Source organism: Fusarium oxysporum, chromosome I, assembly GCF_013085055.1.
Source record: "Fusarium oxysporum Fo47 chromosome I, complete sequence".
In the NCBI taxonomy this organism is placed as follows: domain Eukaryota; kingdom Fungi; phylum Ascomycota; class Sordariomycetes; order Hypocreales; family Nectriaceae; genus Fusarium; species Fusarium oxysporum.
Window position 1 is genome coordinate 809,357 of NC_072840.1, and position 27,561 is coordinate 836,917.

Consider the following 27,561-nt stretch of genomic DNA (forward strand, 5'->3'; position numbering starts at 1 on the left):
CTGCAGTCGTAGGACTTCAGCGCATACGCGATGACCAATCAGGGCATATCCTGCAACTTTATACTCCAGCATACTGACTATAGGACCAAATCTAATACATGAGCTATCCTCGAATTATTTCAATTTTGTAAGGCAGACACTAGCAATTTTACTGGCCCACTGAGAGCGCTGATCGCAATGCCTCTGAGACCCAGATATAATCCTTCATGCTCCACGACGGCTTAGTCAACCGTTGAATGCTACGAAAACAAAGGTCAAGAGGCCGCCCTTTCTCTAATCTCACTCACTTTCATCCTCGCCCATCTCAGTCTCAATTCTCATTAGGTTTCCTCTATAAATCTTGATTCAACGCGGTTCGTTCAAGCCACCAAACTGTCGATGAGTATGAAGCTCGGACGCTGACGCGTACAGCATAGGACCCCGCGTCTAATCACAATCAGCAGATATATGAATCAGCGAAAATGAGTGGAACAGATAATAAAGTATCAGACGTTTCCACGCAAACAGTCCCCTCTAAGGGAGGCCCTGAGGATGCGAATTCATGGGCTGAAGATGCCGAGTATCTTTTAGTCGACGACAACAAAGTCAACATGAAATTGATGAAGCACCACTTCGATAAACTCGGTCTCAAATACAACATCGCCTGGAACGGCCAAGAAGTCGTCGACAAATACAAAGCGCACCCCGAGCAATGCAAAATGATCTTGTTGGATATTTCCATGCCTGTCATGGGCGGCATGCAAGCTTCACTTCTTATAAGACAGCATGAGAGCGAGAACAATCTTCAGCCTGCTATCATCGTTGGACTTGTGGCAGGGGATATTGCGACAGAGAATCGGCGAATGGTGGATGAGTTTGGAATGAACACGACGTTCAAGAAGCCGGTTAGATTGGAGGGTCTTCGAGAACTTGTCGACAATTGGCCTGTTTAAGGGAGCGGGGTGCGGGATAATTGACTTTAAGACGCCGATGTCGTGCGAAGGGCGTGAATCACCATTATTAATTCATGATTCATGGTAGCAAGTTTATCAACGATAAGCCTCAGAATAGTAGCGTCTATAGAGTTACGGAATATCTGGTTCGGCATGAGCCTCCGAAGATAGCCGAGGCATCGCATTCTGTAAAAAGAATAAGAGGTAAGTGATTTTATAACATAATTTAGCTCGGTCACTATCTACAAATGACTCATGGGTACAATTATACTAAACTTTATATATATAGCGAGGTGGTAGGACAGTTATACCCCATATAGCAAATTTGAACTATTCCTGATTTACTGAGTAATACAATGGGCTCTTCAGCTGCTCTCGAATTCCCAACGGGGTTCACCCTACATCAAATTACTAGTCCTGAGGAACTAGAACGATGGAATCCCTCACTCACTCAACTACTTTTATCCTGCGTCAACGAGGACCCTTCTGCATCCTCAATCGGCTTCCACGCACCTCTCTCCACCACCAAAGCCACGGAATTCTGGTCCTCGCAATCACCTCAACTATTCGGCCTCAAGCCCAGAGCTACCCTATTTGTGCTCGCCCGTGACACCACCGCAGTCGGAACGATTTCGCTCGTAACCCATCCCAAGGAAACTCATGCTCACAAAGTCGAAGTCGGCAAGCTATTGGTTTCCGCAGCAGAAAGAGGTCATGGACTGGGGAGGAAGCTAATGGAGATGGCGGAGAGGTTCGCAAAGGAGGAATTGGGTAAGACTATGGTGTTGCTGGATACAGCATCGGATACTCCGGCTAGAGGGTTTTACTTGAAGCTTGGGTATACGGAATGGGGAGTTTGTCCACAATATGCTGAGAGTGCGGATGGGCATTTGCATGACTGTTCATTCTTCTATAAATTTCTTCATAATCAGATCTAGAATTGTATCTTTCAATTAATCCTGGAAGACTTTTGGGGAGACTTAGAGGAAGTGGATAACCTATGCTATATTTCCAAAGTGTGAAAAAATACTACTCAAGTTGACATACCCTTACATGAGTAAAGACTGGCATTTTATCATCCTGGTTAAGCTGAACCACGCACGATGTTATTCCATACAGGCTGAGCAAGAACATAACATTACAGAGCCTGGTCTTTAAGCTGCTCCTCCGTCCAACCCCAAAGCTTCTTCGCCATCTCATCATCCAAGCCATGTCCCTCCAACCCACCAGTCTTTCCAACAGGCTCATAAAATTCTCCATTCTTAATATCCGGTGACGTAGTAGCCCAAAGATGATTCTTGACACCCTCAGAAATAGGAATTGCGAGTTTGGAGGCGACATTCTCTTGGAGGTGTTTCATCAAATCATCTCCTGCCTCGCGAGTAAAAGGCTCCGTTTGAACTTCGCCTGGGTTGATGGCGATGTTCTTGAAATTGGGGTATCGCTTGGATGCTTCTCTTGCATAAAGAAGGCACGCAAGTTTGCTCTGGGCATACCGGTAAGGTAAAGCCGTCTCGCTCTTTGCGGACTTGAGGGTATCGAATTCGATACCAGCTGGCCCGACATGACGGAATCCGGCAGAACTGAGATGCACGGCACGAGCATCGGGAGTCTTGTCAAGGACTGGTTTGAGAAGCTTGAGAAGCAAAGCATGCCCGAGGTGGTTGGTTCCCATATGCATCTCATAACCATCTTTTGTCAGGGTAGGTGGAGCACCCATGACGCCAGCGTTCAGCAAGAGAACGTCAAGTCTGTCCTCGCGTTTGAGAAACTCGGCAGCAGCAGACTTTATGCTTTCAAAACTAGAGAGATCAAGCTCCAACAGAGATACCTTGATGCCTCCACTGGCTGTCTTCTTGACTTCCTCAAGAGCAGCATTCCCCTTGGCGGAGTTTCGTGAAGTAATGTAGATATGGGCAGGAGAGTGTTTGGCCAGTTCAATAGCAGTGGCTTTTCCAAGACCGGTGTTTGCGCCAGTGATGAAGATCACCTTCCCAGCGAGGGGAGGTATATCTTTGGTTGGGTCAAAAGGATATGTTTGAACTGTAGACATTGTGATTGGAATTAAGGTCTGATAATGATGTTTTCGTCGTTGTGTGAGCTGATATGGAGGAGGAATTTCGAGAGATCAGTGACGATGCCCGTGCTTAAATATGTGTACGGACTCCGGACTTAAGAATACTAAGGAGCCGGGAAGCAAGGAGTCTCGCATGTCAATAAATACTGCTGCATCATAAAATAGGAACTTTATGAAGGTCCTGCTTGAACATCCAATGAAGGGCAATAAAATGCGAGCTAGCCAATCATCGATCTTGTTGAACCCCCACTTTGAATGCTTGGCTCTGATCCTTTTGACTGCTAAGTGTTAATTAATTTCGAGCAGTATATCAGCCCAGAAGAGAGTTATTTTATGCATAATGAAATATTCTATGTTTGGTTAATTTCCTGCTGAATGAAGGTTTCTGTCCCAGTGACCTGCCACCACGTCTAGTAGATGAAAGCTGATCGTCAGGACAGACGTTTTGATACGAGCTAAAGTCAAGCAACAAGTAGCTAACCCCCATTCGCCAGTATACGCCTGCGGCTGAGAGTATAGTGGAATAATAGTTCATCACTAATCTTGGTTCAAATTTCAGCATGCTCTTGCCAGAAAAGATATCCTGACTACTTTGATCGAAACGTCCAAGTACCAACCGCAACGTAGATGGACTACACCCAACCACAACAGATTGAACAGAATGTGACACTCTTCTCCATTTGACGTGCAAATTGTGTGTATCCATTATTCATGGAATAGAAATCAAAGGAAGAGTAATCGTCAGGATGGGTTGACCCCGCGTTTCTATCATCGCGTCTAAGAACTTAAGGTTCAATAGTTCAGATAGATCGAACATCCGGACGCAAACACTTGGAAGTTGGATGAGGTATAAATGCAGGCGTGGATTCCTCATTGTGAATACGTGTGTTCTTGTTTCTCTCAGCCTACTCCAGCAGAAGCCAAGACATCATATAATCGATCTCCAACGCACAAAATGGTTATTATCGACATCGCCACCGTTCTTGATCATCAACTGAAGCTGATATCAATGGTGAAAGACGTATGATCATCCGAACTTAAATCACGACGTTCTTTTCTGACTATTCATAGACTCTGAATGCGATGACCCCTCGCCCCTCAGATGAGATTCGTGATAAGCATCGCTGGTATCAATGCACAGTCCAGAACGCCACTCAGTTCAATATAGTTCTCGAAAAGAGTTATTTTAATGCTGGAAAGTACCTTACGGCGCCTGAGTCGGTGGGCCCCTATGGACAAATGACGTTCACTGCGTACAATGATGTGTCGGGGACATCTACCGGCCTCTCATTCTGGGCACATTTAGACGAAAGTCATCAATTTCACTTCGCCATTGTAAGTAGCACTATAAATCAAACCTCAACTAGAGCCTACTGTTTGCTAGGGACTTGATGCTCCGCTGATGGGAGGCTTCAAGGCTGGGGTTGTCGAATCAGATTCTGCGAAAACAGGCCTTGAGATTGCCACCAGGCAAGGCAATAGTATCACTTCGGAAAATCGGTATAAGGGAAAGGATAACGATGGGAATGATCAGGTGATCGAGTTCCATGTTGCGACATATCCTGGAATGGAAATGAAAGCTGCCATTACTCAGCTCATCGTTGATAGCGACAACGAATAAGGGGTCCAGTTAGGTTGAAGTAAATATCGTCACAAACGACAGCTTTATTTGTATCGACGTTTTGAGTAGAGAATACTGACTCAATTTCCACGTCGACTGCGGAATCCCAAGTCAGCCTTAGCAGCCACTTTGGAACCTGGGGCTGTCTAATGAGGCTGTGCACACCATGAGCTCAGCTCTCTAGGCTCGCACCGGGAGCCTCGTTTCAATAAAAAGACGTAACCCCTCATTTTTCAAGGCTCTATTGTCTTGTTCACGGAGTCTTTTTCACAGCTTTGATGATTGAAACCTGATATTGAACATTTCGCGATGGATCCGCTGTCTATCGCGAGCTCGGTGGTAAACAGCGCTACCAGCATTTGTAGCCATAGAAAACTAATATCTGCTTAGGTCGGATTGACTGCGACATGTCTCTCAACATGCAAGAAGCTCCACGATCTCGCAGGAGAATATCAAGACGTCCCAGCAGTCATCGCCATGATATGCTCCGAGTCAACTATAATAAGTATCGGTTTATCAGAACTGCAAATGAAGATCCTTCGAAGAGATGACCTTGCACAAGCATGGGCATCGAAAACAGAAATCTGGACGGCTTTTGAAACAGCGTTAACTGGATGCATGGTTGTGTTCAGCTGCCTCGAGGCAGAAACACGAAGTCTTCGATCTAAGAACCCAGGAGTCTGGGCTAAGATCAAGTTTATCTGGAACCAAGACCGCCTGAAGGAGCTGCTAGGTGCGCTCAGAGGGCAGCAGTCATCTATTACCTTTCTTTTGAATCTTCTTGAACTGTAAGTGGAAATGATATTCATCGTTATCTTCATACTAAGATGGCTAGTGAGACTTTATCCAACATCCAGAAGGACATTCGGCAGAATACAGCGAGGATAAAAGCGGCTGCCTCCGAAGCCCAGTCCCTGCGATCCTGCAACCCGAGCGTCAAGATGGACTCTGAGTCAATTTTCGATAACGATGCTGCCAACCTCAGTTTCTTTCACCTCGAGGCCTTTTCCGGTAATGCACCTTCTGAGCTCGATTTTGAGTTCGACCATCTCGTTATCAACAGCCAGGCATACAGACGGGTCTTCATTAAAGCTCAAGCTGAGATGAAGCAACTAGAAATCGAAGACGTGGACTCTGATACGGGGACGGTCAGAGAGGTGGATACAAGTCCAGCGCAGTCTCAAAAGAAATCTGCTTCTTTGGTGAGAGTCTCCCGAGAGAAGCCAATTTCATTCGCCAAAGATTTAGTGCGACCGTCATTCCGAACCGAAAAGGTTGGCAGCTGGTCGGACGTCCAAATATTCCGGCCTTATGCGCTTGTCAGCACATCTACTTGCTATGGCTGTCACAAGACTATCACTGGCCATGAAGTGAGAGTATTAGGCGAAACGTGGCATGTCGGATGTTTCACCTGCTCTGTAAGTACAGGACAAGGTCGAACTATCTCAGCTAACGTCAATTACTTAGGACTGCGGTGTTTCTCTCCAAAATGGCTATCGCCTATCGAAAGAGGAAAATGGCATTCAATCAGAGCCACTATGCGAGGAAGACTATATTCGACGACGGGATATACAGTGCCACAAATGCCAGGAGACCATTTTAGGTGACTTTGTAGCAGTACTTGATCGTCGATACCACGCACACCACTTCACGTGTGATCGATGCGAGATAGTCTTCACTGAGGACAGTGATTATCATCTAATCGACAGTAGAATCTATTGCATGTTACACTTTTGTCGAGAGGCTGCATACTATTGCCATGCCTGCAAGTTTCCAATCATGGGAAACTACCGCGAAAAGGACGGCCAAGAAAGTAAATGGCACACCTTTTGTTTGGAGCTTTCATCGTGGAGATTGGAGCTCCCTGTATCGTCCAACGGCCGCCGATATCTTGACTCCATTCACGATCAATCCCTAAGAAGACTTACTAGATTCTACCAGGAATTACACGATACTCGCGCTAATGGGATCTATCTTTGCGGATCGCGCTACATTAAGGACTTTCGGGATTCACTTACAATTTCTTTACGTATGAGGGGAGTAGCGCCTAGTGCAGAGAGCTATGAACACTTCAAAGGCATACTCGCCAGGCTTTTCTGTCTCTTCAAAGCCGCCGCGAAAGGCACCACCGATCGTAAGAACCGTTTACCATGTATATCAACAGCGCTAATTCCTACTACTCAGGTTCTGGCGAAGCCGAAGTGAGAGTCTTTATGTCCGGATTCCAAAAACACTTCAACCGCTATACAGAAGGCTTGCAGGCATCCCCTCAGTTCATCGCACATTGCATATCAGAACTGATTAAACCCCTACTGGGAGTATCTTTTGCGGTATGCTTACAGAACAATGATGACTCATGGGACGTTAAACAATACCAGCTTGACGAGCTCATCAAGACCCTTGGGGCATCAAGTTCTTGCGAATTAGCAGATCGCTACAACCATGAACCCACTGGCGCTTCCGAACAAAACTGGAAATGCGCGGTGTGCTTTGAGGATGTCACGGGGAATGTACTTTCTGAGTGGTCGTATCCATACCGGAAACTGCATCCGCTTTGTCGCTCCCTGGCCTGTCATCATGAGACATCGGACGGTGGTGAAATGGGTGATATATCAACATGTATCCATTGCAGATGGAAAACGGGTGACTTTGATTTTGTTCATTATCATGAGATTGCCCTTTACGAGATATGGCAGAGTTGGCGCGTATCTGCAAATCTGGGAGCTTAACTTCTGCGAGACTTTGCAATGAGATCACAACGTTGTGTAAGCATTACTGGCCGCCAGTTTGAGGATAAATATAAGAGTCAACCTGGAACATAATAGTACTAAGCACAGTCTTGCGTCATAGATCTGTGGGGGATTGGCAGCTATACGGTTAATCCTCAGACAGATAACACGGCATTGGGAACTCGGTAATCGGCTTCCTGCACCATGCATCAGCCTTCATTGATAACTCATGTTTAAGTGACATAATCCGTAATCGGACATACTACTTTGTCCAAGTAAGTTGCGTCTCAGCACAAGTTCTGCCTAGATCAGCCCACTGCAAAGAACTCCATTTCTGCGGATTATCAGAAGCCTCTACGAAATGCTTCATAGCCAGAACAGTCTGCAGCGCCCATTTTTCCGGACTCACCCTTCCTACACCTGTTGCCAACGGAGTCATAAGAACGCTCTGAATCTGATCATATTCAGAGGCATCGTGATTGTGGTTGTCGATCGCACAAAGCAAACTCCAGATACACTCATACACAACCTCTTTATCCCATCTCACGTCAGCAGGCATACGCATCGTCGGGCATAGCGCAACACGCCGCGTCCCATAAACATTCCGCGATCTTGTTTCGAACTCCTTGGGGATTTCTACCAAAGTACATGTTCCGGGCGGTGCGAAACCACGCCACGTTTTGTACAGCTGAGCTTGCGCAACGCCCGTAAGAGCATGGTAATCATCGCGCGGTGAAAACTGCCGAGAAATCGCGTCGTCAAAAGCGCCGTCAAGACGGCCGTAGGAGTTGGCCGGTGAGACGACGGTATCAAATTTGACTTTGCTTGAGAGTTGGGATAGAGCGCAGTTGTGGATCTCGATTGAGATGGAATCGGGCAGCTTGCGGCTCTTGCGAGCGACGTTGAAGGCGTCGATGAATTGTTCCTCCATGCAAAGGAGGTGGACGTGGGGAATGTGCGGGGTTTTGGTGGTCATATTGAAAGCTGGCTGTTTGGTGTGATGACTTTGACAGATGGATTTGAGGACTAATTATCTGCAATGAAGTGGGCAAGATATTGAGTGTTATATTGCCCCAGGTCAGATGATATGACTGAAGCGGGGTCACTTTATATCGGAAACCGTAAGCAAAGAGAATGATCTTGCCCGTGGATTTCCCGAACTGGATAATCGGAGAGGCCCTGGTTGGGCTGGTGCTTGAAATCAAATAGTATCAAAATACGAAACGCCCAATTAGCATACATTAAACCCATAAGATAGATTTAGCAAATATGTAACGTCACTGGCAAAGTCTCTACAGTCGAAAGAGTAGTCACTGAGATATGGCGACAGTCAATAGCTACCTTTGTAATCCGGTCTAGAACTTGCGTGCGATTCCCTCATGTTAGAAGTAATGGCTCTTGGCTAGACTTCAAGATATCCTCCCAATCTGGTCGTTCCCCGCCCACGACATCCTGAATCAGGCGATAAACCCACAGCTCCTCCAGTACTTCTAGCGCTCGCGAGATGTTGCGAAATCTTCGTTTGTTATATGAAACTTGTAGTCTCGTACGAACAAATTCCATTTGATCAGTACGTTCAGTTTCCCCTCCAACAATAAACAGAGGAAACAGAAGGGAGGACTCGGAAACGTCGTTTTCGGGTACTTGCCCAATACTATCCAAAGTATTCGCCACGATCGTCTGAAGCTTTTCATTCAGAGTGCTCAATGGCATCCCATAGGTGAGGGAGTAATTGCTATCTATTTCAAGATGGCGGCGCATCTTTCGGTAAAGATAGATAAGCGCAGCACCGCGGTATGCATAGGCTGCAGCCTGAAGAGTTGAGGGGGTTCCTGTAGGACACTTCCAGCTTTCGATCTCATGCTGGATGCTCAGGTGGTTTCTTGACGGGTGAATACCCGAGTCGATATCGATGGGGTTGAGACTTAGGCAGGTTGTTTGGCCTATGTATACAAGAAGCGGTGAAGCAACACCCAAGTAGGTATCAAACTCGTGTGTAATATCCTTTAGATATTCGGGACTGAGCAGAGGTTTTGTTCCCAGGGTTACACCACCAATGATGTCGTGGTACGCAAAGTTACGGAGGATCCATCGCCCCTCTGATGTCAACCTCAGTGCCTGAGCTCCCTGAACGAGCGACCCATCAGCCTGACTTTGAGCACAAGCGATGAGATGTTTGGCTCCGACAAGGTGATTATACCAGCTCTGGTGACTTCCCAAGCACACCTCAGAAGTCAAAAGAATAAGACAAGCGGATAGTGCGGTTTCAGTGACTGAAGCAGTTTGGTCTGGGTGGCTGATCGTCATTGACAGTTCACATAAGGCTCTAGACCGTGCCGTGAGTGATACTGTAGTGTAACTTGGATCTGAATGTGACATGTGGCCAGATGAGTATGCGATGAGGGTTTCGGCTAGTGCTGGTGATTCCATAGCCAGAGGGAGAAAGTCTAGAGGGATCTTAGTTTACACGTAATCACGATAGTATGAAACGCAACGCACCAGACAGAAATGAGTTATTGTTTTTACTTATAGTCAAGAGCTCTGACAGTACTCTGATGTAGTGATTCATCGCCTGGCGTCTCTTGGGAGAGTTCAGGTTCAGTGGTAATGGAGATAGTTGAGTCGGGGGGGTATCAAGTTGGTACCGAGTCAAGAGCGGTTGGATATTGTCATCGCCACTACATGGAACGACCCGACGAATGGGATCTCGAACACATTCCAAGTTCAGTCGAATGCATGTTCCACAATTGGGAAACGTATTTTCTGTGCATTTCTTCCGTCTGACGTTGGCGGTGAGCACTACTGGAAGGACATTTGCTGGAGTAATTACCTGTAGCGACAGGTCAAGCACCCCGTCTTGTCGTGCTTTGACCCCTTTCTCTTCTTTGGCTTATCTTGTTCCATAATCGGTGAATGTTACGTTAGAAATCACTAGCTGACCCCATCAAGAGAAGTTGTCGGCGAGGATCGGAAGAACTTGCGCCCGTGGAGCGATATAGAGCTTGACAATGATTATTCATCCCGTCGTTGTGAGGCTTTGCATGCCAGTTCATTGATTTCCCTCAACTAAGAACAATACACTACAACGGAATTACAAGCCTCGTGACTCGTATTAAAAGTTCAGAGCCAGTCAATTAAATAGAAGATCAATCTTATTTCATTTGTCAATAAAAGCCTACTGCTCAAATAGTCTATGGAACCTGAATAACAACCTTTCCGGTATGTGTGGAGCTCCAAAGGTGATCATACGCCTCCCTAGCCTTCTCAAAAGGAAACACGCGGTCAATGACTGGTCGAATATCGTTCGTCTCAAAACACTCCAGCATATCTTGTAGCTGCTCTCGGGATCCCACCACGACACCTCGAACAACACAAAGACGGTCCAACGCGAGGAAAGCCGCATCAGGACCTCGAAGGTCTTTACCAGCACCCAACGGATCAGGATTGGTGATGTGCCCAATGCAGTGGATCTGTCCATTGAAACCGATCGCATCGAATGATGCCTGAAGTGTCAAAGTTCCCCCGATCTCAATGATGTGATCGACTCCCTTGCCCTTGGTGATCTTCATGGCTTCCGCAGCCCAGTCGGGAGTCTTGTTATAGTTTATTCCATACGTTGCACCAAGATCTTCTGCTTTCGCCAGTTTATCGTCAGATGACGAAGTCACAATGGTCTTGGCTCCAGCGGCGTGTGCTATCTGCAGCGCAAAAGTGGAAACGCCTCCAGTACCTTGTAGAAGAACGGTTTGGCCAGGCCGCAGAGGAGTCAGCCCATACAAGGCGTTCCAAGCCGTCAAGGCGGCACATGGAAGGCACGAAGCCTCTTCAAAGGATAAGTAGTCGGGGATCTTAACCACGCCTGTCTTGGGAAAGATAAAGTACTCCCCGAGAAGGCCCTGTGCTTCACCGCCCAACTGGGTTAAGCCGACATCTCGAGTGAGACGACCCGCGATGTGTTCTTGGGTGAAGTTGGCGACTACACGATCACCTTCTTTCCATTCGGTCACACCCTCCCCGACCGCTTCGACGATGCCTGTTTAGGCCTGTCAGTTGGTGAGCGGGAGACTATTGCTGCTAGTGGTCACTTACCAGCACCATCACTTCCGGGAACTAGAGCATCAGGGCCGGGAAAGGGGTAAGTGCCGATGGCGACGATACCATCTCGCCAGTTCAACGAGACAGCTTTGATGCGGACCAAGATCTGACCAAGCTGGGGTGATTCTTTTGGAACAGCTCTCAATTGCAGGGAGTTGAAACCTTTTTTCTCTGGTAGCCAATACTGTTTGAATGTAGTGGAAGCCATGGAAGAATAGCGAACAGAGTTAAGAAATGGTAAGATAATTTCAAAGTGTCGCGGGAAAGATACACTCACTCAACATATCGCACACGCCATTCCCCCCTTTATACATTCTGCCTCTCATTCTCAATCATGAATTTGATAGCATCTGTGTCCCTGGAAGGACGCGCGAAAATGGCGTCTTCCAACATCCAGCTTGCTTTAGCGGCGTGCTGGGCGTATTGGGCGTGTTCAGCGTAAATAGCGTGATTGGCAGTCGATGTGGCCCTAGACTTACCACGAGTAAGGCTATTGTTAAGGAATACTCTGGCCTCACTCATCACAGCACATAATTTCGCCATGCAAAGTTGTAATCAAAGTAATTTATAACAGTACCTACAGAAGCGGGGTACATGATGGATCAGTTCAGTACGTGGTACTCCACCTTCCGCATCAGATCCAGTCGTGGAGTCAAATCTGGTTGAACTTGATCCATCGGCTACCCTAAACAGTTGCTTTTCGTGATCGGTTTACGCATAAAATGTGTATTGCAGAACCTACTAGGTACTCAACGTTGAAGTCAGGCAGCGTACACTAACGTGTGGTGACAGATATCTGCCACGCAATAGAAATTATGCGGCACAGATGATTAGCTCGATGAACGTAGCTAAAAAAAAATATGTGATCACCAGCCAGTGAGTACAACCATCGCTGTGCTGTAATTATAGTTACTGCAGGACTCGACGTCTTCAACCATTAATGTCCATTCTAGAAATCACTAGACTTCATTTCCCCCCCAGCTTTGGAAGCCATCTAGCCCAATACGCGGCTAAAAGTCCCGAGATGCCCTCTACCAAGCGTTCCCCAATATCATCTAGACACCAAAACGCACGAAAGCGGTGCAGCAAAACGGCATAATGGGCTAGAATGACCAGGGCCTCGGGAATTTGCTTCTCCAAAAGCGTTAGGAATCGCCACGGGATCAGGTTCGACCACGCCATCAAGCCATGTACTCCCCAGCTGTTGGGCCCTTGAATGCGACGTACCACAAACCCGAGAGCCTCAGTCGCCTCCTCACAGGCTTTTCTCGATTCTTCGTTGAGTTCAGATGTTTCGAGCATTGAAGCGAGTATTGCACATTCCGCAGAAGTAGCATGTGAGTCATGGGATCCTTCTTTCGATGCATCCATCAGCCACTGAGATATCCTCGAGTTTGTAAAGCTCGTGCTCGCTCTCTCACCCATGACTCTAGCTCCACGATGAAGTCTAAAATAATTCACCATGCAGTCGAGAGTCGTGGCAAAATCTTGGTCAGCTAGACCTGCTACAGTCTCTGCGAGGTAGTGCAGTGCCAAGAGGGAGGCGAAGAAGAATTGAGCTGTTGAGTTTGATTCGGAGGTATCGTCAAGACACTTGTTGAAACCACGGAGAGCTCGATGGCGGAGGTGTGTCGCGGTGTTCATATAAGACTGGGCCGTGTGTTTGTCAATAGTCTTAAGGTGCATCGCAGATAAAGCGAGAAGCTGATTCATTAGATAGGGTGTTTTTAATGCCGTGGTTATGTAGCCGTTGGCGAGTGGCTGAAGTCGGTCCGTCACCATCATCCAGTCAGCCATGTGTTCTTGAACATGGTAGAGCAGATTTAAGTGGCCAAAAGTAAAGAGGTCGTCGGACTCGATCTCATGTAGATCCGGTGGTGAGGGAACTGGCAATTCTGCAAATACACTGGCTGCTGGGAAAGCAGATAGCGTCGGGAGTTCTGTTTCGTACGGGGAAGAGCCAGTTTTGCGTTTTTGTGGAGGTACGTAGTGACATGTTCTCTCAGAAATGGAACAATTGGCGCATTCCGGTCGCTAGCATGAGAAGTTTAGCAAAGCGTTGGAATATTCGTGCAAGAAAGAACAGCAACCTTTTCATCACACTTAATGTGACGCTTCTTGCAAGTAGTGCACCCATTACGGGACTTGCGATGACCTTGACGGAGTTTCCGTGAGCCTTCAGCTTGCATCGTGATTATTGGCTGACCGACATAAAATTCGAACACGAGGAAAATTGTCGAGAAAGGAAAAAAAGCGAGGTAATATTGCGAGTATAGAAAGGAACTCACAACGAGGGAGAGTAACAAGTATACGGGAATGCGAAAGGATGATGCATGGGGCAGATTTGAATCCACACTTTATTCCCAATTGAGTTTGTTTCCGCGTATTCCATCGCGAGTCGGGTCGTCTAGCCCTTTCTAGTTAGAAATGCGAGCACTAAACACTTTCGAGAACGTTTACGAGTATGAATACTTTATTCTTAAGTTAGCGGGCCCTCTGCTCGGATGTTTCACATCTCTGAGCCCCGGTCTTTGTGCTGTGACCAACTTCATTTGTCGGAGTCCGTTGCCGAAAGATTAAGTTAGCCGTTGATCAGAGAATTGCAGTCCGGGTGATCTTCCCGGAGAACAAGTAAACGAAAAAGCCCACAAGACCAGGGCTTTCACCTGAGCCTTCGCCTGCTAAGAAAGACCGTGCATTATGGGGTGACCGCTACCAAGAAAAGACCGTGTTTGTTTAACTTAGGGGTTCCGTGTAAAATTGACCAAAGCGGCTAAGGTTGATATGATTGACGCTGACGTGGTAGATACAGACTGTCCCTCTCAAAGATGGATAAATACTCCCACAAGTCTGATATCCTATGTATTCCTTCATACTTTGAGCCACTTATCTCTACATTAATTCCACGTTCATTCTCACGCCAAGCGATCCTCATTCGGCAGCAAAGGCACCTATCTGTCCGACAATTCGCTACCGGACGATATACGACTGATATCCATTATTTGGCACCTTTCCAGCCGTAAACATGAACGGAGGTCTTGTTCGTCGAGGAGAGCTCCTCCCATACAAAGGCGACTTTTATCTTTGGAGCTATGTGCCTTCTATACCAGCCGCCGTTATTTTTATCATCCTCTTTCTTATGCTCTCTGCCGCACATACATGGAAGATGATTCATAATCGTTTGTGGTTCTGCATCCCCTTTGTGATCGGTGGTTTTCGTGAGCACTCCTACTCCCTCATATGTTTGAAACTCCCAACACTAATATCTCTCGTCATAGTTGAGGTCATTGGCTTCATCGGTCGAGCCATGGCTAACAAGGCAACGGACAAACTTGGGCCTTATATTATCCAGTCCGTGTTTCTGCTTATCCCGCCTTCCCTGTTCGCCGCCTCAATCTACATGACCCTTGGACGAATCATACGCGGCCTTGGTCCCAAGGGGGAGAGCTGCTCTATTGTTCGAGTCAAGTGGCTTACCACTTTGTTCGTTGTCGGCGATGTCTTCTCCTTCTTGGTCCAGAGCTCTGGAGCAGGCATGATGGCAGCTGGCGATGACCCTACAATGGGAGAGAACATCGTTATTGGCGGTCTTGTTATCCAAGTCCTCTTCTTTGGTCTCTTCGTTGTCGCAGCAGTCATTTTCCAGCTTCGCTATCGCAAGATCGGTAGTAACTGGAGAGCTGTTGGTTCATCCAACACTGCCTCAGTCTTTGATTGGGAAAGGATGTTGATGATGCTGTATGCAACCTCGGCCTTGATCCTTATCCGGTGCTTCTTCCGTATCGTCGAGTACGTCATGGGTGCCGATGCTTACCCGCTCAAGAACGAATGGACGCTGTACATCTTCGACGCCCTACTTATGGCCGCTGTTATGGTCATTTTCTACATTTGGTATCCCTCTCGCGTACAAGACTTCCAGGAACTTCAGAACAGAGATAGTGCCGACCTCGCCTATGTCACATCTGAAGCGCATCTCAGCAGGAGCTAGAGAGATCAACAGTACCATTGACATTTCTTTGGGGTCTTGAAAAATACCTGTACATGATGTTGCGAAGGGTGTCTACTAGTACATTTGGCTCTTTCCAACAGTGGATAACAAGAACATACCTTTTCTTAGAGCCGAATAACTTCAAGGTTGTAGTAATAGCGACAGTATAAGGCGGCAATTGCATGCAGACGTCAGCTCTCCTCTACCTGCGACACAAGGTGCATGTGATTGGATTATTTGAATCTGGCGAGGGTCTTCCATCAAAGGAGGTAGATTCGAGTAATGAGTGTCAGTTGAGAACATACGGATCTGAAATCTTGATGCTCCCTCGCAGATCTCGGGAAAATGTATATAGATGCTGTGGATGTTTGATAAGATTTGACTGCAGCCAAAATGTGATCTATGCTATCATATTGCTTTCCAAAAGCTTGAGTTAATTGTGATTTTTCAGTGTGTTGGCTTGATATGTCTCGTTGAGATGTCATAAGCTTTAACCATCAATCAATGCTATCAATAGAGATTGGCTTTCCATTCAGTCTTCATGTTAAAACTCGAGTCCTGCACAATTCGTGCATTGTGCCGATATCTGGTAGTCATTTTACAAGCCGCCATTACTATCTAGTAACGTGACTCTCGACGCACAACGACCTTCCTTCTCCCCCGAAATGACGCGCTCCCCGTTACATCTTCCTTCATACTGCTCCCTGATGCGGGTCAATGTACTTGAACCTCTCATTTCTCGCTAATGGGCGAGGGTGTCCAGATGTCTCTTCGGGTAAAGACCAGATGGAGGCTCGGACAAGCCAATGTAAAGCTGTCTCGTAAGCCACTAGCGAACTCTTTAGCAGTATTGCAGTTTGCCAACTTGACATCAAATACCCTCAAAATTTGGCTAGCAACGAACCGGATCTCCATCAAACCGAGCTGTCTTCCAACGCATGAGTATTTCCCTGGATTATGTTATCCAACCTTAATCTAATCAAATCAGTGAAGAAGGTGATCTTACCTATTGAAAATGGGGTGAAGAGAGAAGAGTCTCTAGTGAGCTCTGTCATCGTCGTCCAGCGTTCAGGGATGAACTGGTCAGCATTTTTGAAGAGCCTCTCATCTGAGGAAACAAACTTCTCGTTAGTGCTGGATCACGAAACGTCGTTGCGCAACTCATTTACCTCTGTTGAATGCATAAGATGGGATTGATACAATCGTATCTCCGGGAAGACGTATGCTCCCGACTTGCAGTCCCTCAGGCGGCGTTATTCGCTGCAAGCCGGAGGGGAGGAGAGGATACAGCCGCATGGACTCGTTGATGCAGGCTTGCAGATAGCTGAGCTTTGACAAATTTTGATGGTCCAGAGTACTGTACTCCAGGTGATATCGATCTATCTCCTCTTGCACGTTGTGAAGAGCCTGTGGATTAATCGCCAGTTCAAAGAAAAGACAAGTGAGCGAAGCCGCAGTAGTGTCACTAGTGAATGATTAGCTCTGGTAATATTTCACTGAAGTTTAGAAAGCCAAACCTTCCTGCCACAGCGATTAGCTGAGCATCCCCGTATAAGTTGAGTGTTTCTTGACCCTTTGGCTTGCTAAGCCCGAAATAGTCACGGAGGATCCAAGACAAGATATCTGGAACATCCGGTTCGTTCTAAACCAGTTATTAGCGCGTTGTGAGAGGTAGCTAGACTATTCTTCAGGCATACTTTGATCCTCCAATCGACCAGTTGCTTAATACGTTCTTCAAGCTCACAGGTCTTTTGATTGAAGATTGGGATGCGTTTGAGCAGTGAAAAGATCCAGGCTAAACGGCTCAGAGAGCCAGCCACAAGCATATGGGAATGAGTCTGCTCCATGAATGGGTGCTTTGTACCATTACTCAGCATATCGAAAATTTTCCCAAAGGCCAAGTCGCCCATGACGTCAAAGCTGTAAAAGTTAAACCACATTGATATATCCAATGGTTCATCCTGCAATGCTTCTATATGTTGCAAAAGCTGTGTGGTGTATTCAGCCACCCGGTCTTCGTAACGCCGAAGACCTTTTGGAGGCGTTAGCCCACTCGAGTGAAGGTTATAAGCGAGAGGCTTACATTTGGAACTGAAAGCCATATCCCAAACCCTGCGTCGACGGGTGTGCTCCTCTTTGTCTCTAGTCATCTGTAGAGACGTTACCGGGTGTTCAATACTCTACCAAGGTCCCTTGGTACAGGATGAGCTGGTTGAGTGCAGAGCTTGCAAAGCATGTGGATCTAATATAGACAGTCCGTTGGGGCCTTCGGTATGTCAGTGCAATCTTCTTTCTACATCCTCGCTTTGAAGGGATGGATTCGTTGGTTACCGATCCGCACAATGTCTCCGTACGTCTTGTGAAACAGTTGAAGTTCTTCAAAGAGCCGACGATTCTTGAAAGCTTGAAACGTGATATACAGGCTGGAAAACCTGGAGAAAAAGGGTCCCGGATAACCTTTCAGCGGATGGAAGAAACCACGATAAATGAGCATGCTGGTGAACAATCCGACAAGGGTTGATAATGTAGCTGTTAATGCAATAGGAATGACTGTCCATATAGTGCACTTTTCGCTCCCTAAGGAAAGTCTCAAGGCGCATGTGAGGATGCCCTCGAAAATGGCAAAGTATTGCAAAATGCTTAAGGCGTGTATATTCCATTCTCCTCGACGGAAAACAGAGAGATGAAGTATGACACCAAGCGCAAAAGAGATGCCATGGTACGCGAGGTTGATAGGATTGTATAAGGTAGTCATGCTTCTTTTCCTGAATTTCAAAAGTAGTTTGATGGAGGTAGATATTTAGCGAGTTGGAAAGCATTGTCACATGAAACAGTGTACTGTGAAACACCTGGACACTTATATTTCAATTCAATGCAGTGCTGTGAACCCAAAATACCCAGTGGACAGGTCATCATGTTCAATGACAACATTAGATGAACTTCGGTGCAGTAATGTCTGTACTGCCGAAGTTTGTGCGAGAGGGAACATGCGAGGAGATGAAAATAAGGTCTGCATCAGGCAAGACTAGTTCACCGTTGCCGAGCCCTCGCCCCGGTTGCCTTTAAGGTTTACGTATTACAGTAGTTACATGCGTTCCTCGGCGGCTAGGCAAACCTTAACGGCACGGCTCATGCCGCACGTTACGTTAGTGAATACAAAGACATGGATGTTGGTATTTTAGCAAGGTAGTCTACTGTCTGGAAGCTTTTCCTGGACTTTGACCTTTCCATTCCGCCTTTATTCAGGTGTTGAGGCGTCCAGAGGTATAGATAACCGCGATCAGCCCTTTCATTTTCTGATTTGTTCGCCTATTATCTAACAGTACCTGATACGAAAGCAAAGTCCTAGAGCATCATCGTCATGGAGCCCTGCAAAGTGCTCACCGTCTTCGGCATCACCGGCTCCCAGGGTGGCAGCGTTGCTAGATCTCTGCTCAAAAACAAAGTCAACCGTTTCGTGCTTCGTGGTATTACCCGCAATCTAAATTCTGACCAGACTAAAGCTCTCTCTGCCGAAGGAGTTGATATGGTGCAAGCCGATGGCCTCATACCAGAGCAGATGGCCCAGGCACTGGAAGGGAGCTGGGGAGTATTTGTCAATCTCCCTTCAGATGACCCCGTAAACTTCCTGCAAATGCGAATCACAGAGGGCTTGTGCTAACTTTACTGGCTAGTCTATTGGCAAGCCTAATGGCCCATCCCCGAGACGGATGTTGGGATGGCTGTTGTAGATGCCGCAGTCAAGGCTGGTGTCCAGCATTTTGTCTTTAGTGGAATGGTATCTGCTATCAAAATTACCAACGTAGCCGTGCCAAATCCCTCATTTGATGGTAATAGCCGCCCAAGAGAGTACACGATCCAATAGTGAGTGACTGACGAATACAAAGAAAAGCATTCTATTGCCGATTATGCGAAAGGAAAGAACTTCAAGTCCGTCGTTGTGGTCAGCCCCGGCTGGTACATGGAAAACCATCTAGTTCAGGAGGCGCCCGGCCTATTCGGCGGCTTCCCGTTCCTAACTGATGAAGAAGGCTATGTAACTTTGCGTTTCCCTCGCTGGGGAGGCAACGAAGAGATGCCCTTCGTTTCTATCGAGCATGATTACGGTGATATTGTCAATGGCGTCTTCCAGGAGCCAGAGAAGTGCCACGGGCAACTTATCCAAGGCATCAGCGAATCGGCCCCTGCGTCCCGAATGGCAGAGGCGTTTGAGACAGGTGAGCCGAGATATATCGACTCTCGTATTCCAGCTAATTTTCATGGTCATAGCAACCGGCAGGAGATGCCGCTTCATACCGGATGACGATTGGGAGTCATTTGACACCCGTGGTCAGCGGGCTTTGGAGGGAGTCAAGTATACTTTCGGATTCTGTCAGTATTCTGGAGGCTTGTATTACGGCAAGCCGAACGATCTGGCGATGGCTCGCATGCTGAAGAGAGTTGCGAAGAAAGTACAGGGGGAATCTGGAGGCGAGCTAATGATCCTGAAGCGCTTTTTTTCACTTCACTTTGTACCCTCAGAGTCAAGGGTATAGCTGTTGCTTCCCGCTTCAGTAAACTCGCCCCTGTATCTTTAGCAGTCAAATATTCAAGCCGAGATTTGCACATGTAGTCAGTCATGCAGGTGCCTCGTTGAAACTGCAAAAAGTCCATGCGTCAATAAAGCCTGGCGATACTTGATTTGACATTAAGTCGAGTCCTGGTCGATATGAAGGGCGCTTGCGAAGATGAGCCCAGATAGGGCTAGTGGCCTTCTGTGCTATACCTCGGCTAGTGTTCCAATGAGAATTTTTGGTGCTTTGAGCTCTGACAATCGTCAGTCAAAGCGTTGCAGAAGCTGAAGTTTCTTCATAACACCTACATAAACTTAATAAGATAAACTTTGAACCTACTGATGTGGCCATACCATCCCAAGAACAAGCAGTTGTCAAATGGCCAGGATTGATTACACATTCAGGGAGAATCCACGGAGCTGTCTGCAAGGTGCCTGATACTCCTGCTCTGCCATGTTATGGCCCTTGGAAAGTTATTCGATAGTTTTCTCCCCATTCCTCTTTGTCACGTAAGGCACGAGGCGACTAAAGTCTTGAGGCAAGTATAAAGGTTGGAAGATTTACTAACCAACTGAAGCTTTGACATACATTCCTCATCTTCCATTCCAGCCAATCTTTCAAACAACTAGGTCTATCAAAAGAGACTCACAACACGTATAAAGGACATCATGACACGCACTCACAAGCCTCCTGTTGCCATCTTTGGTCCCACCGCCTCCGGTAAAACGAAGCTAGGAGTTGCTGTCTCCAAAGCATTCCTTGGCGAAGTCATCTCGGTTGATAGCCTCCAGTGCTATAAGCCAGGCAGCATCATTACAGCCAAGCCGGAACACGATGAAATTCAAGATATTCCACATCATCTTATTGACTACCTTCAAGCTGATGAAGAGCCAGATGATTGTATATCCTTGGCTATCAACAAAATGGAAGACATCATTAGCCGCAATAGAATTCCAGTTCTTGTTGGCGGGTCTACATCGCTCACTATCCCCCTACTGCAGCAAGCCTTGAAGCATCATTACATAATACTCGGAATTATGTTAGTACCGCAGCCTTCAAACTATCAACAGCTCATTGAGACCGGAGGCGACGCAATGGTGAAGCAGGGCCTCTTAGCGGAGCTGAGGGAACTGAAGGCCCTAGAGAAGACACTGCTCCAGGGGGGGCGAGATTTCAATAGAGGTGTGTGGAAAGTAATTGGCTACCCTGAGTTCTCCCCATACCTTGACTACGACGGCGTAAGCGACATAAAGAGGGAAGTCCTCTACCACCAGGGAGTCACGATGATGCGCGCCAGTACACTTCAGTACGGCTTCAACCAGCTGGAATGGCTACGCCATACCCTGACCCCCTTCCTCCACCAGCAGAAGGTTGCAACTATCAGCCTCAATGTCACAGACAAACAGTTTTGAGCTGCTGAGGTTGAAGGACCCTCCTTTCAATGGCTAATCAGTTCTTCCATGGGACTCATTCAGTCACACCTGTTCCAGGAAAAGCTTCCAACCCTCGTGTCGTTTGCTTGTTGTAAGATTTTCACACCCAGTAAATCTTCCTAGGGTTGGAGCAGACTGACATTAGCCAGTGGCGGATCATCTAGTGGCAATGACCCCAGCCATGTGAAGGCAGCAAAGGACCTTTCTCTGGAACTCCACCGAAAGAACATCACGCTCATCTACGGTGGCGGTATGACGGGTGTAATGGGAGCCGCTGCCAGCACTCTTGTTGCGTTATCCGGTCCGTCCTCAGTTCATGGAATTGTACCCGCTGCGCTCGCCAAGTTCGAATAAAACGTGACCGGCCAGAGCCACATGTCCAAGTTTGGATCTCGTACGGTTGTGAGAGATATGCATACCAGAAAGAGGCTTATGATTGAGGCCGTGCTTAATGGAGGGCCAGGAAGTGGCTTTGTTGCCTTGAGCGGCGGGTACGGTACTATGGAAGAGTTGCCTGAGGTAGCAACCTGGTATCAACTCTGTATTCATAACTGTAACGTTTGTGTTCTGAACGTCGATGGATTCTATGACGGGTTGTTGGACTGGGTTTCCAAGGTTTCGGAAAAGGGGTTCATCGGGGCAAAGGACCGTACCATCATCCAGGTTGCTTCCTTGACTGAAGGACTTGTCAGATGCCTAGAAGGCAAGACTCAGCATTCGGAACAAAGAAGAATTGAATGGATCTGAGAGAATATAGTAGTACAAGCCAATTCCTTGTTTGATCTAGTTAGCTTAGTCTTATCAGTTCAAGTCTATCGACATTGAAAAACACCAGAGCACCGTTACATGCTTCATACTCATTGAATACAATGAACTCGGGGTAGATCTAATGTAATATGCAAGTGAGAGTCGCATTTGAGCAGGTATTGAAAAGAGTTTCTCTTCGCCAGGCACTCTGTAAAAAGGGTTCTTGCAAAGTTTCCTAGTCTCTGACTTTGATGGTTAAAGGTTGTAGTAAAGACCAGAGAATCAGGCGGCAATTGCGGATAGACGTCGACTTTACCGAAGTGTGAGAGGATTCCCTCATTGAATGAGGTGAACTCTTGTGATCAATGTCATCTGAGAGAAGACAGATGTAAACTCTCGACATCCCCTCGCGAACTCTGGGAATATGTATAGCTTTTTAACAGGATCTTAGCTGTAGCTCATGGCTAAAGTGGGCATTTTCTGCGGTTCATGGTTGAGATCCCAATTTCGAGTCACACTCCTGAGGGATCGACAACTTTTGGCTACTTATATTCGTGCTTGTGAATGGGATTGCGGTTACATGGCGTAATGTTCTCGTCGGTTTCGGTTTCGGTCTCGGTGTCAATCATGCCCCACGAGCTTAAGTGTATATCACGACCAAGTATAGAACCTCCAAGCAATAGGGGCAAATCATACACGAAACGAGCTAATTTAAGCTCGGCACCCAGATCTAAAGCCATTACCAGGCCGCTATCATGTCTGTGCTTCGAGGCAATGCAAGATTGGGCATGTTCTTAGCCCATACAGTTATACGCGTATCCGCAGCAGTGTTATGAGACTGCTTGCTCCTTTCAGTAGAGTTTATGTCTATCAAACATTCTCTTCTGTTACAACAAGATGGAAAGGCCAATCGGATTGTTCTTATTACGCGGTAGTTGTGTCGATCATGACGCAGGGGCCTGTCGGTATTAAACAACTTCCCGAGACTGGGTGCATTTTCGGATCTTGGCCGCGTGTTGTTGCAGATTGATGTCGTAGCTCTCAGTATTAATACCTGGGCTTCGCTGCTCATAGCCATGAATTGAACCCGAAATATCCATGTCCTCGAGCATTTTTCTTAACCACTAACTACTAAAATCCTTCACCATGGGCAATGCGCAATCCCCCCTCGATTTTGTATCCAACCGATGGCCAATTATCGTCACTGCTCTATTTGCCTGCTTAGTTGCCGCTATAGGTCCCAGAGTTGTTAACGCTTTGCGACTATGGACTATCCCCACCATTGGTGAGGAGCTTGGTAGCACAGAAAAGCGAAGACAAGCGTACTTGGCTGGAGCCAGGAAATTGTACTCGGCAGGGTACCAAAAGGTGAAATCACTCGTTGGCTGGTGACACAAGCAAAGCTCACAACCTTTCAGTTCAAAGATGGTGTTTTCCTGATAACTACATCGCGAAGTATGTATCTGTTGACTAGTATCACAAGTCTCATTCAAGCTAATGTCTCTAGCTTCTCCGACTATCGTCATCTCACCTGACTTTCTCCCTGAGCTCAAGAAACTGCCTGATGCTACTCTAAGTATGGAGGCTGCCGTTGATGAGGTGCGTATATGAATGTCAAGTTTTACTTACTCATCTAACCATGTCGATAGTCAATGGAGACCAAGTACACCAAGATCGAGACGTCAGTACCCATCATTCCGCACACCATCAAAGGAGAATTGACACCATCGCTATGTAAGTTCACAATGGAAATCTGAAATGCAGATCCTTCCAAAGATGGAAAAATCTGTAAAATGTGTAGAGCCGCTCTGACAATGCCCAGCTCGACTGAGTTTGACTATCGCAAGCGAAGTTAGAGATTCATTGAATCTTACCATGCCACCATGCGACGACTGGACAGAGGTCAACATCCATCACGCTCTCCTTCGTATCGTCGGTATGGTATCAGGTCGCATGTTTATCGGCCCTGAGCTTTGTCGCTCCGAGCAATACCTTGATGCAGCCATCAACTACACCATGGAAGTCATGGGTGCCCAGCGTGCCGTGCAGAACATGCGGCCTTGGTTACGTCCTTTCCGAGCCCAAAGCCTTCCCGAGGTAAAGAAGCTGTATCAGCGAATCGCAGAAGCTGAAGCTTTCCTTGAGCCTGTGGTCAAAACCAGAACCGACGCAATGAATGATCCGACTTATGAGAAGCCGGATGATTTCTTGCAGTGGCTCATCGACGGAAAGGACAAGTTCCCTGACAAGAATAGCCAGAACCTCGCCAAGGTTCAGTTGGGTCTTACTTTTGCAGCGGTTCACACCACGACGCTGACAGCCACAAATGCGTGAGTCACTCCCTTGTACATATTGTGTATGTCTCTAAAGCAAAAGCAGATTCTACGACTTGGCGGCTCTGCCAGACCTGCAGATAGAACTTCGAGATGAGGTCCGTGAAGCATTAGCGCAGAGCGGTGGCAAGTTTACGAGTAACGTCCTGCAGTCCATGAAGAAGATGGATAGTTTTCTCAAGGAGACACTTCGAGTCCACCCTGCGACGATGGGTAAGGCATAGTCCAATAGCCTCGGCCAGTAAACCACTAACAAAAGTCTTACAGCCTCCTTCCAACGTAAAGTTCTGAAAACATTCACCCTATCCAGCGGCCAGGTCATCCCAGCTGGCGTGACAATAGAGATACCTGCTGTCGCAGTCAGCTCCGACTCCAATGTCTTCCCACAAGCCGATAAATTCGACCCATTGAGATTTTACAAGCTTCGCACTGAAGCCAAGGACGGCGGTTCAGTTGAGAAGGCGGCAAACAACCAGTTTGTCAGTGTCAACCAGAGCAGCTTGACTTTTGGCTATGGTCGACACGCATGCCCTGGAAGATTCTTTGCTGCAAACGAGATCAAGATGATTTTGGCCCATGCATTGCTGCAGTATGATGTCAAGAATGCGGGCGGTGCTACTGAAAGATATCCTAACATGGAGTTTGCTCATATGGTAAGTCAATGATTGAATGAGTGCGAGTGGTGCCAAGTATGTGTACTGATTGAGGCCGCAGTCTATTCCGGATCCTTCCAAGAAGCTCCGGTTCAAATCGGTTGAGGTATGAGGAGTTTATATGCTTAGCGGAAGGACGAGTGGCAATTTCACTTTGGTGTTTTCGGCCTGAATTTATTGGTTACACTTTGTTTCTTAGTCTTTTTGTGAACTAGATGTTTTGCAGCTGAGATTTGTGTCTGATAGTTTATATTCATGGCACAGAACTTATTCTTTTCAGCTATTGTTATAAATAAAGATTATTATAATTTCGTCACTCGTACTAGTTGCTTAAAGTCTATCCTTATAGCTACTAAGTACTTCCTGACTTCAGCCACTTGGTCCACCGTTCTTCTGACTTCTTTGCCTTCGAAGAGGTTGTTGAGGTCAAGCGTGGCCGCAGCTCCACAATCAAGCTGTCAAATCTGAAGATTTCCAAGTCATAAGCCGGAACTGGTTTATGCTTTACTAACGGTAAATTTGCGTCTATTTTCAAAACGTCCCATAAGAAGCTAGTTCGAGACAAAAAGGCGTCGGATATCTCGCTCATGTCTATGACATGTTGAGCTTGGGCAGCTTGGCTGATGGCGCAGGTCCATGGAATATATTTATTAGACCAGTGAAGACTCATTGTGCTCTCTGGAACACGAGCTGATGCAATAACAACTTGGATTGAAACTTTGGCGGGGAACAGACTTCCGGCTTGTGGAAAGGCGGTGGTCGGGCGGAGCTGGACAGTATACTGTGTTCTAATGAGCACAAGCTTTCGAGTCGCTCTATATTGGGAAGATATCATACCTCTGACATGAGGGCATAGGTCCTGTGTTCTCCTATCTTGCATGAATCCTCTCGTATCGGCTCGTAAAGATCTTCCGATCTTATACTTGTGATCTCGGCATCCATCGTCTGTTTTGCTGCAATGGTATCCATACATTCAATGGATGTTTACCCGTACAAGATCCCCATTCCGTTCCATGAGTCAAGTGTAAATGAACAATAACTCGCTTCCAGAACTCCTGTAAGGTTCCAGATAATTCGAATTTCTGCTGGGCATATACGATAGAATCGTGGATGAAATTCCAGCGCAATGCGAAGTCCGCGTCGTTAGGGTTTGCTTGCACGACCAGTATAAATTGCGTTTGCCGCGGCTTAGCAAATAGTGTCGCTCTCAGCGTATAATTCTGAGCTCCAAACATCTCGGGAGGACAGGTGATGAAGCTGAATCTGCAATGCATATATTCATCCTGACCTAGGGGAGCAGAGTAAGGAATAATGTTGAGGATCCTGTCTGGTACTGGAAGATCAAGGACCACATTTCCCCTAAACCTTTGGATACTGTATACTTTCTTACTCATCTCTTGATACTTGAATGGTGATATTATCATATCGTCTTCTTTACTCAGAACCGGTGGGGGTTCCGCCGTCTGATGTGGCATCTGCTGTGGTTCACGGATCAGATTAACATAGCGGCTTGCGAAATCTGGGTACTGAGTACGGAGATAGTCGCCATAGGGCTCACGCCATAGAGGATCAAAGGCGTCTAGCCTTGCAAATTCAGAAAGCACGGATCTCTTATGGCTGTCACCTTGATGGACTCGCCCAGGCGAAGGAAGGTGCGATTTGATTTTTCGTTTCTTCATTTCTAGAATCTGATGCTAGGGCGCTCGAACGAGGTGCTTGAGGATCATTGGCGAGTGCAACTTCTTTGTCGTAGAAGACCTCAGGCCAAGAAGATACGGGACCGGGTCCCTTTGGGCGTTGGGGGATGTTTTCCCTTGTTAATCTCGGCCAGTGACCATGTCCGTGATTGTGAGATTCTGGAGAGGCAGGGTAATTAATGCCGTTCTTGAGGGCATCTCCTGGATTTGGCGAGTCTGACTGGATAGCTACCAATGCGGCGGGATCCTGAGGTCCTAAACTCGGTAGATCGTACCGCGGAGATTTGGGTGAGCTGTGATCGTGCTCATCGACAATAGGTAGAGCTCTAGAGCTCATTCCATCACTATAGAACATATCCACATCGAGAGTCTTCTCAGTATATGTCGCCATATCCTCGAGGAACTTCTGAAGAATATAATCCTTTGGGGCAGCAGCAGTATCGGGTAATCGAGCTTGAAGCTGCGCAATCTCCTGCAGAATCAAAGCTGTGTCGTCTTTAATCGCAGGTGTATCGTTGCGAATTTCTGTCGTATCAATTTTGATATCTTTCGTCAGAGATAGAGATATCATATCGAGGGCCGGTTATAGGGCTGATTTGTGAGCTTCCAAGCTGGACCTAAGCTTCTCCATGTCGCCTTGGCCATTAATAGCCCAAGCGGCTCTGCTCTTGACACGCCCGTCTCCATACTTTTTTATACACGT

The 27,561-nt window shown here is 47.0% G+C and overlaps 14 protein-coding genes across 14 annotated transcripts; 8 read left to right on the top strand and 6 right to left on the bottom strand.

Moving 5' to 3' along the window:
• Positions 1 to 52: 52 nt before the first annotated feature.
• On the top strand, positions 53 to 1,246 carry FOBCDRAFT_210088 (CheY-like superfamily). The gene is made up of 3 exons (XM_031180603.3): positions 53 to 353; positions 417 to 1,136; positions 1,222 to 1,246. The coding sequence occupies exon 2, from the start codon at positions 462 to 464 to the stop codon at positions 930 to 932; it is 471 nt and encodes a 156-aa protein (XP_031041371.2). The 5' UTR covers positions 53 to 353; positions 417 to 461; the 3' UTR covers positions 933 to 1,136; positions 1,222 to 1,246.
• FOBCDRAFT_210090 (acyl-CoA N-acyltransferase) lies at positions 1,233 to 2,017 on the top strand. The gene has a single exon (XM_059609303.1). The coding sequence runs from the start codon at positions 1,289 to 1,291 to the stop codon at positions 1,868 to 1,870; it is 582 nt and encodes a 193-aa protein (XP_059463761.1). The 5' UTR covers positions 1,233 to 1,288; the 3' UTR covers positions 1,871 to 2,017.
• Positions 2,005 to 2,985, bottom strand: FOBCDRAFT_172688 (uncharacterized protein; the record flags this gene model as incomplete). The annotated part of the gene is made up of 1 exon (XM_031180606.3): positions 2,005 to 2,985. One exon carries the CDS (start codon positions 2,983 to 2,985, stop codon positions 2,071 to 2,073), a length of 915 nt encoding a protein of 304 aa, XP_031041374.2. The 3' UTR covers positions 2,005 to 2,070.
• A 979-nt stretch (positions 2,986 to 3,964) lies between these two features.
• FOBCDRAFT_254974 (uncharacterized protein) lies at positions 3,965 to 4,630 on the top strand (the record flags this gene model as incomplete). Its single annotated transcript, XM_031180607.2, has 3 exons — positions 3,965 to 4,030; positions 4,081 to 4,344; positions 4,394 to 4,630. The coding sequence occupies 3 exons, from the start codon at positions 3,965 to 3,967 to the stop codon at positions 4,628 to 4,630; spliced, it is 567 nt and encodes a 188-aa protein (XP_031041375.2).
• A 246-nt stretch (positions 4,631 to 4,876) lies between these two features.
• On the top strand, positions 4,877 to 7,359 carry FOBCDRAFT_254975 (uncharacterized protein; the record flags this gene model as incomplete). The annotated part of the gene is made up of 5 exons (XM_031180608.3): positions 4,877 to 4,969; positions 5,021 to 5,418; positions 5,466 to 6,048; positions 6,098 to 6,764; positions 6,815 to 7,359. The coding sequence occupies exons 1-5, from the start codon at positions 4,940 to 4,942 to the stop codon at positions 7,357 to 7,359; spliced, it is 2,223 nt and encodes a 740-aa protein (XP_031041376.2). The 5' UTR covers positions 4,877 to 4,939.
• A 174-nt stretch (positions 7,360 to 7,533) lies between these two features.
• On the bottom strand, positions 7,534 to 8,412 carry FOBCDRAFT_210094 (uncharacterized protein). Its single transcript, XM_031180609.3, has one exon. The coding sequence runs from the start codon at positions 8,333 to 8,335 to the stop codon at positions 7,622 to 7,624; it is 714 nt and encodes a 237-aa protein (XP_031041377.2). The 5' UTR covers positions 8,336 to 8,412; the 3' UTR covers positions 7,534 to 7,621.
• A 261-nt stretch (positions 8,413 to 8,673) lies between these two features.
• Positions 8,674 to 10,268, bottom strand: FOBCDRAFT_254977 (fungal-specific transcription factor domain-containing protein). Its single transcript, XM_059611156.1, has 3 exons — positions 10,190 to 10,268; positions 9,859 to 10,139; positions 8,674 to 9,806 (listed from the first exon to the last, which is right to left on the bottom strand). Exons 1-3 carry the CDS (start codon positions 10,261 to 10,263, stop codon positions 8,737 to 8,739), a joined length of 1,425 nt encoding a protein of 474 aa, XP_059466534.1. The 5' UTR covers positions 10,264 to 10,268; the 3' UTR covers positions 8,674 to 8,736.
• Positions 10,269 to 10,499: 231 nt separating this feature from the next.
• FOBCDRAFT_246472 (uncharacterized protein) lies at positions 10,500 to 13,643 on the bottom strand (the record flags this gene model as incomplete). Its single annotated transcript, XM_031180612.3, has 6 exons — positions 10,500 to 11,392; positions 11,449 to 11,638; positions 11,767 to 11,923; positions 12,229 to 12,250; positions 12,528 to 13,488; positions 13,545 to 13,643. The coding sequence occupies 6 exons, from the start codon at positions 13,641 to 13,643 to the stop codon at positions 10,551 to 10,553; spliced, it is 2,271 nt and encodes a 756-aa protein (XP_031041380.3). The 3' UTR covers positions 10,500 to 10,550.
• Positions 13,644 to 14,479: 836 nt separating this feature from the next.
• Positions 14,480 to 15,442, top strand: FOBCDRAFT_283038 (RTA1 like protein-domain-containing protein; the record flags this gene model as incomplete). Its single annotated transcript, XM_031180613.2, has 2 exons — positions 14,480 to 14,672; positions 14,733 to 15,442. 2 exons carry the CDS (start codon positions 14,480 to 14,482, stop codon positions 15,440 to 15,442), a joined length of 903 nt encoding a protein of 300 aa, XP_031041381.2.
• Positions 15,443 to 16,174: 732 nt separating this feature from the next.
• On the bottom strand, positions 16,175 to 18,197 carry FOBCDRAFT_235037 (benzoate 4-monooxygenase cytochrome P450; the record flags this gene model as incomplete). The annotated part of the gene is made up of 7 exons (XM_059610010.1): positions 16,175 to 16,392; positions 16,449 to 16,550; positions 16,612 to 16,907; positions 16,960 to 17,084; positions 17,140 to 17,474; positions 17,526 to 17,622; positions 17,784 to 18,197. 7 exons carry the CDS (start codon positions 18,195 to 18,197, stop codon positions 16,175 to 16,177), a joined length of 1,587 nt encoding a protein of 528 aa, XP_059463762.1.
• A 606-nt stretch (positions 18,198 to 18,803) lies between these two features.
• Positions 18,804 to 19,977, top strand: FOBCDRAFT_235038 (uncharacterized protein; the record flags this gene model as incomplete). The annotated part of the gene is made up of 4 exons (XM_059610011.1): positions 18,804 to 19,061; positions 19,149 to 19,272; positions 19,330 to 19,659; positions 19,712 to 19,977. 4 exons carry the CDS (start codon positions 18,804 to 18,806, stop codon positions 19,975 to 19,977), a joined length of 978 nt encoding a protein of 325 aa, XP_059463763.1.
• A 686-nt stretch (positions 19,978 to 20,663) lies between these two features.
• Positions 20,664 to 22,175, top strand: FOBCDRAFT_235039 (uncharacterized protein; the record flags this gene model as incomplete). The annotated part of the gene is made up of 4 exons (XM_031180617.3): positions 20,664 to 21,386; positions 21,449 to 21,519; positions 21,578 to 21,752; positions 21,798 to 22,175. 4 exons carry the CDS (start codon positions 20,664 to 20,666, stop codon positions 22,173 to 22,175), a joined length of 1,347 nt encoding a protein of 448 aa, XP_031041385.3.
• A 1,146-nt stretch (positions 22,176 to 23,321) lies between these two features.
• Positions 23,322 to 25,273, top strand: FOBCDRAFT_266593 (cytochrome P450; the record flags this gene model as incomplete). The annotated part of the gene is made up of 8 exons (XM_031180619.2): positions 23,322 to 23,543; positions 23,594 to 23,630; positions 23,683 to 23,774; positions 23,825 to 23,909; positions 23,998 to 24,505; positions 24,555 to 24,721; positions 24,776 to 25,161; positions 25,223 to 25,273. The coding sequence occupies 8 exons, from the start codon at positions 23,322 to 23,324 to the stop codon at positions 25,271 to 25,273; spliced, it is 1,548 nt and encodes a 515-aa protein (XP_031041387.2).
• A 240-nt stretch (positions 25,274 to 25,513) lies between these two features.
• Positions 25,514 to 27,429, bottom strand: FOBCDRAFT_194318 (uncharacterized protein; the record flags this gene model as incomplete). The annotated part of the gene is made up of 4 exons (XM_059608791.1): positions 25,514 to 25,942; positions 25,999 to 26,114; positions 26,156 to 26,745; positions 26,786 to 27,429. The coding sequence occupies 4 exons, from the start codon at positions 27,427 to 27,429 to the stop codon at positions 25,514 to 25,516; spliced, it is 1,779 nt and encodes a 592-aa protein (XP_059463764.1).
• Between the last annotated feature and the right edge of the window lie 132 nt (positions 27,430 to 27,561).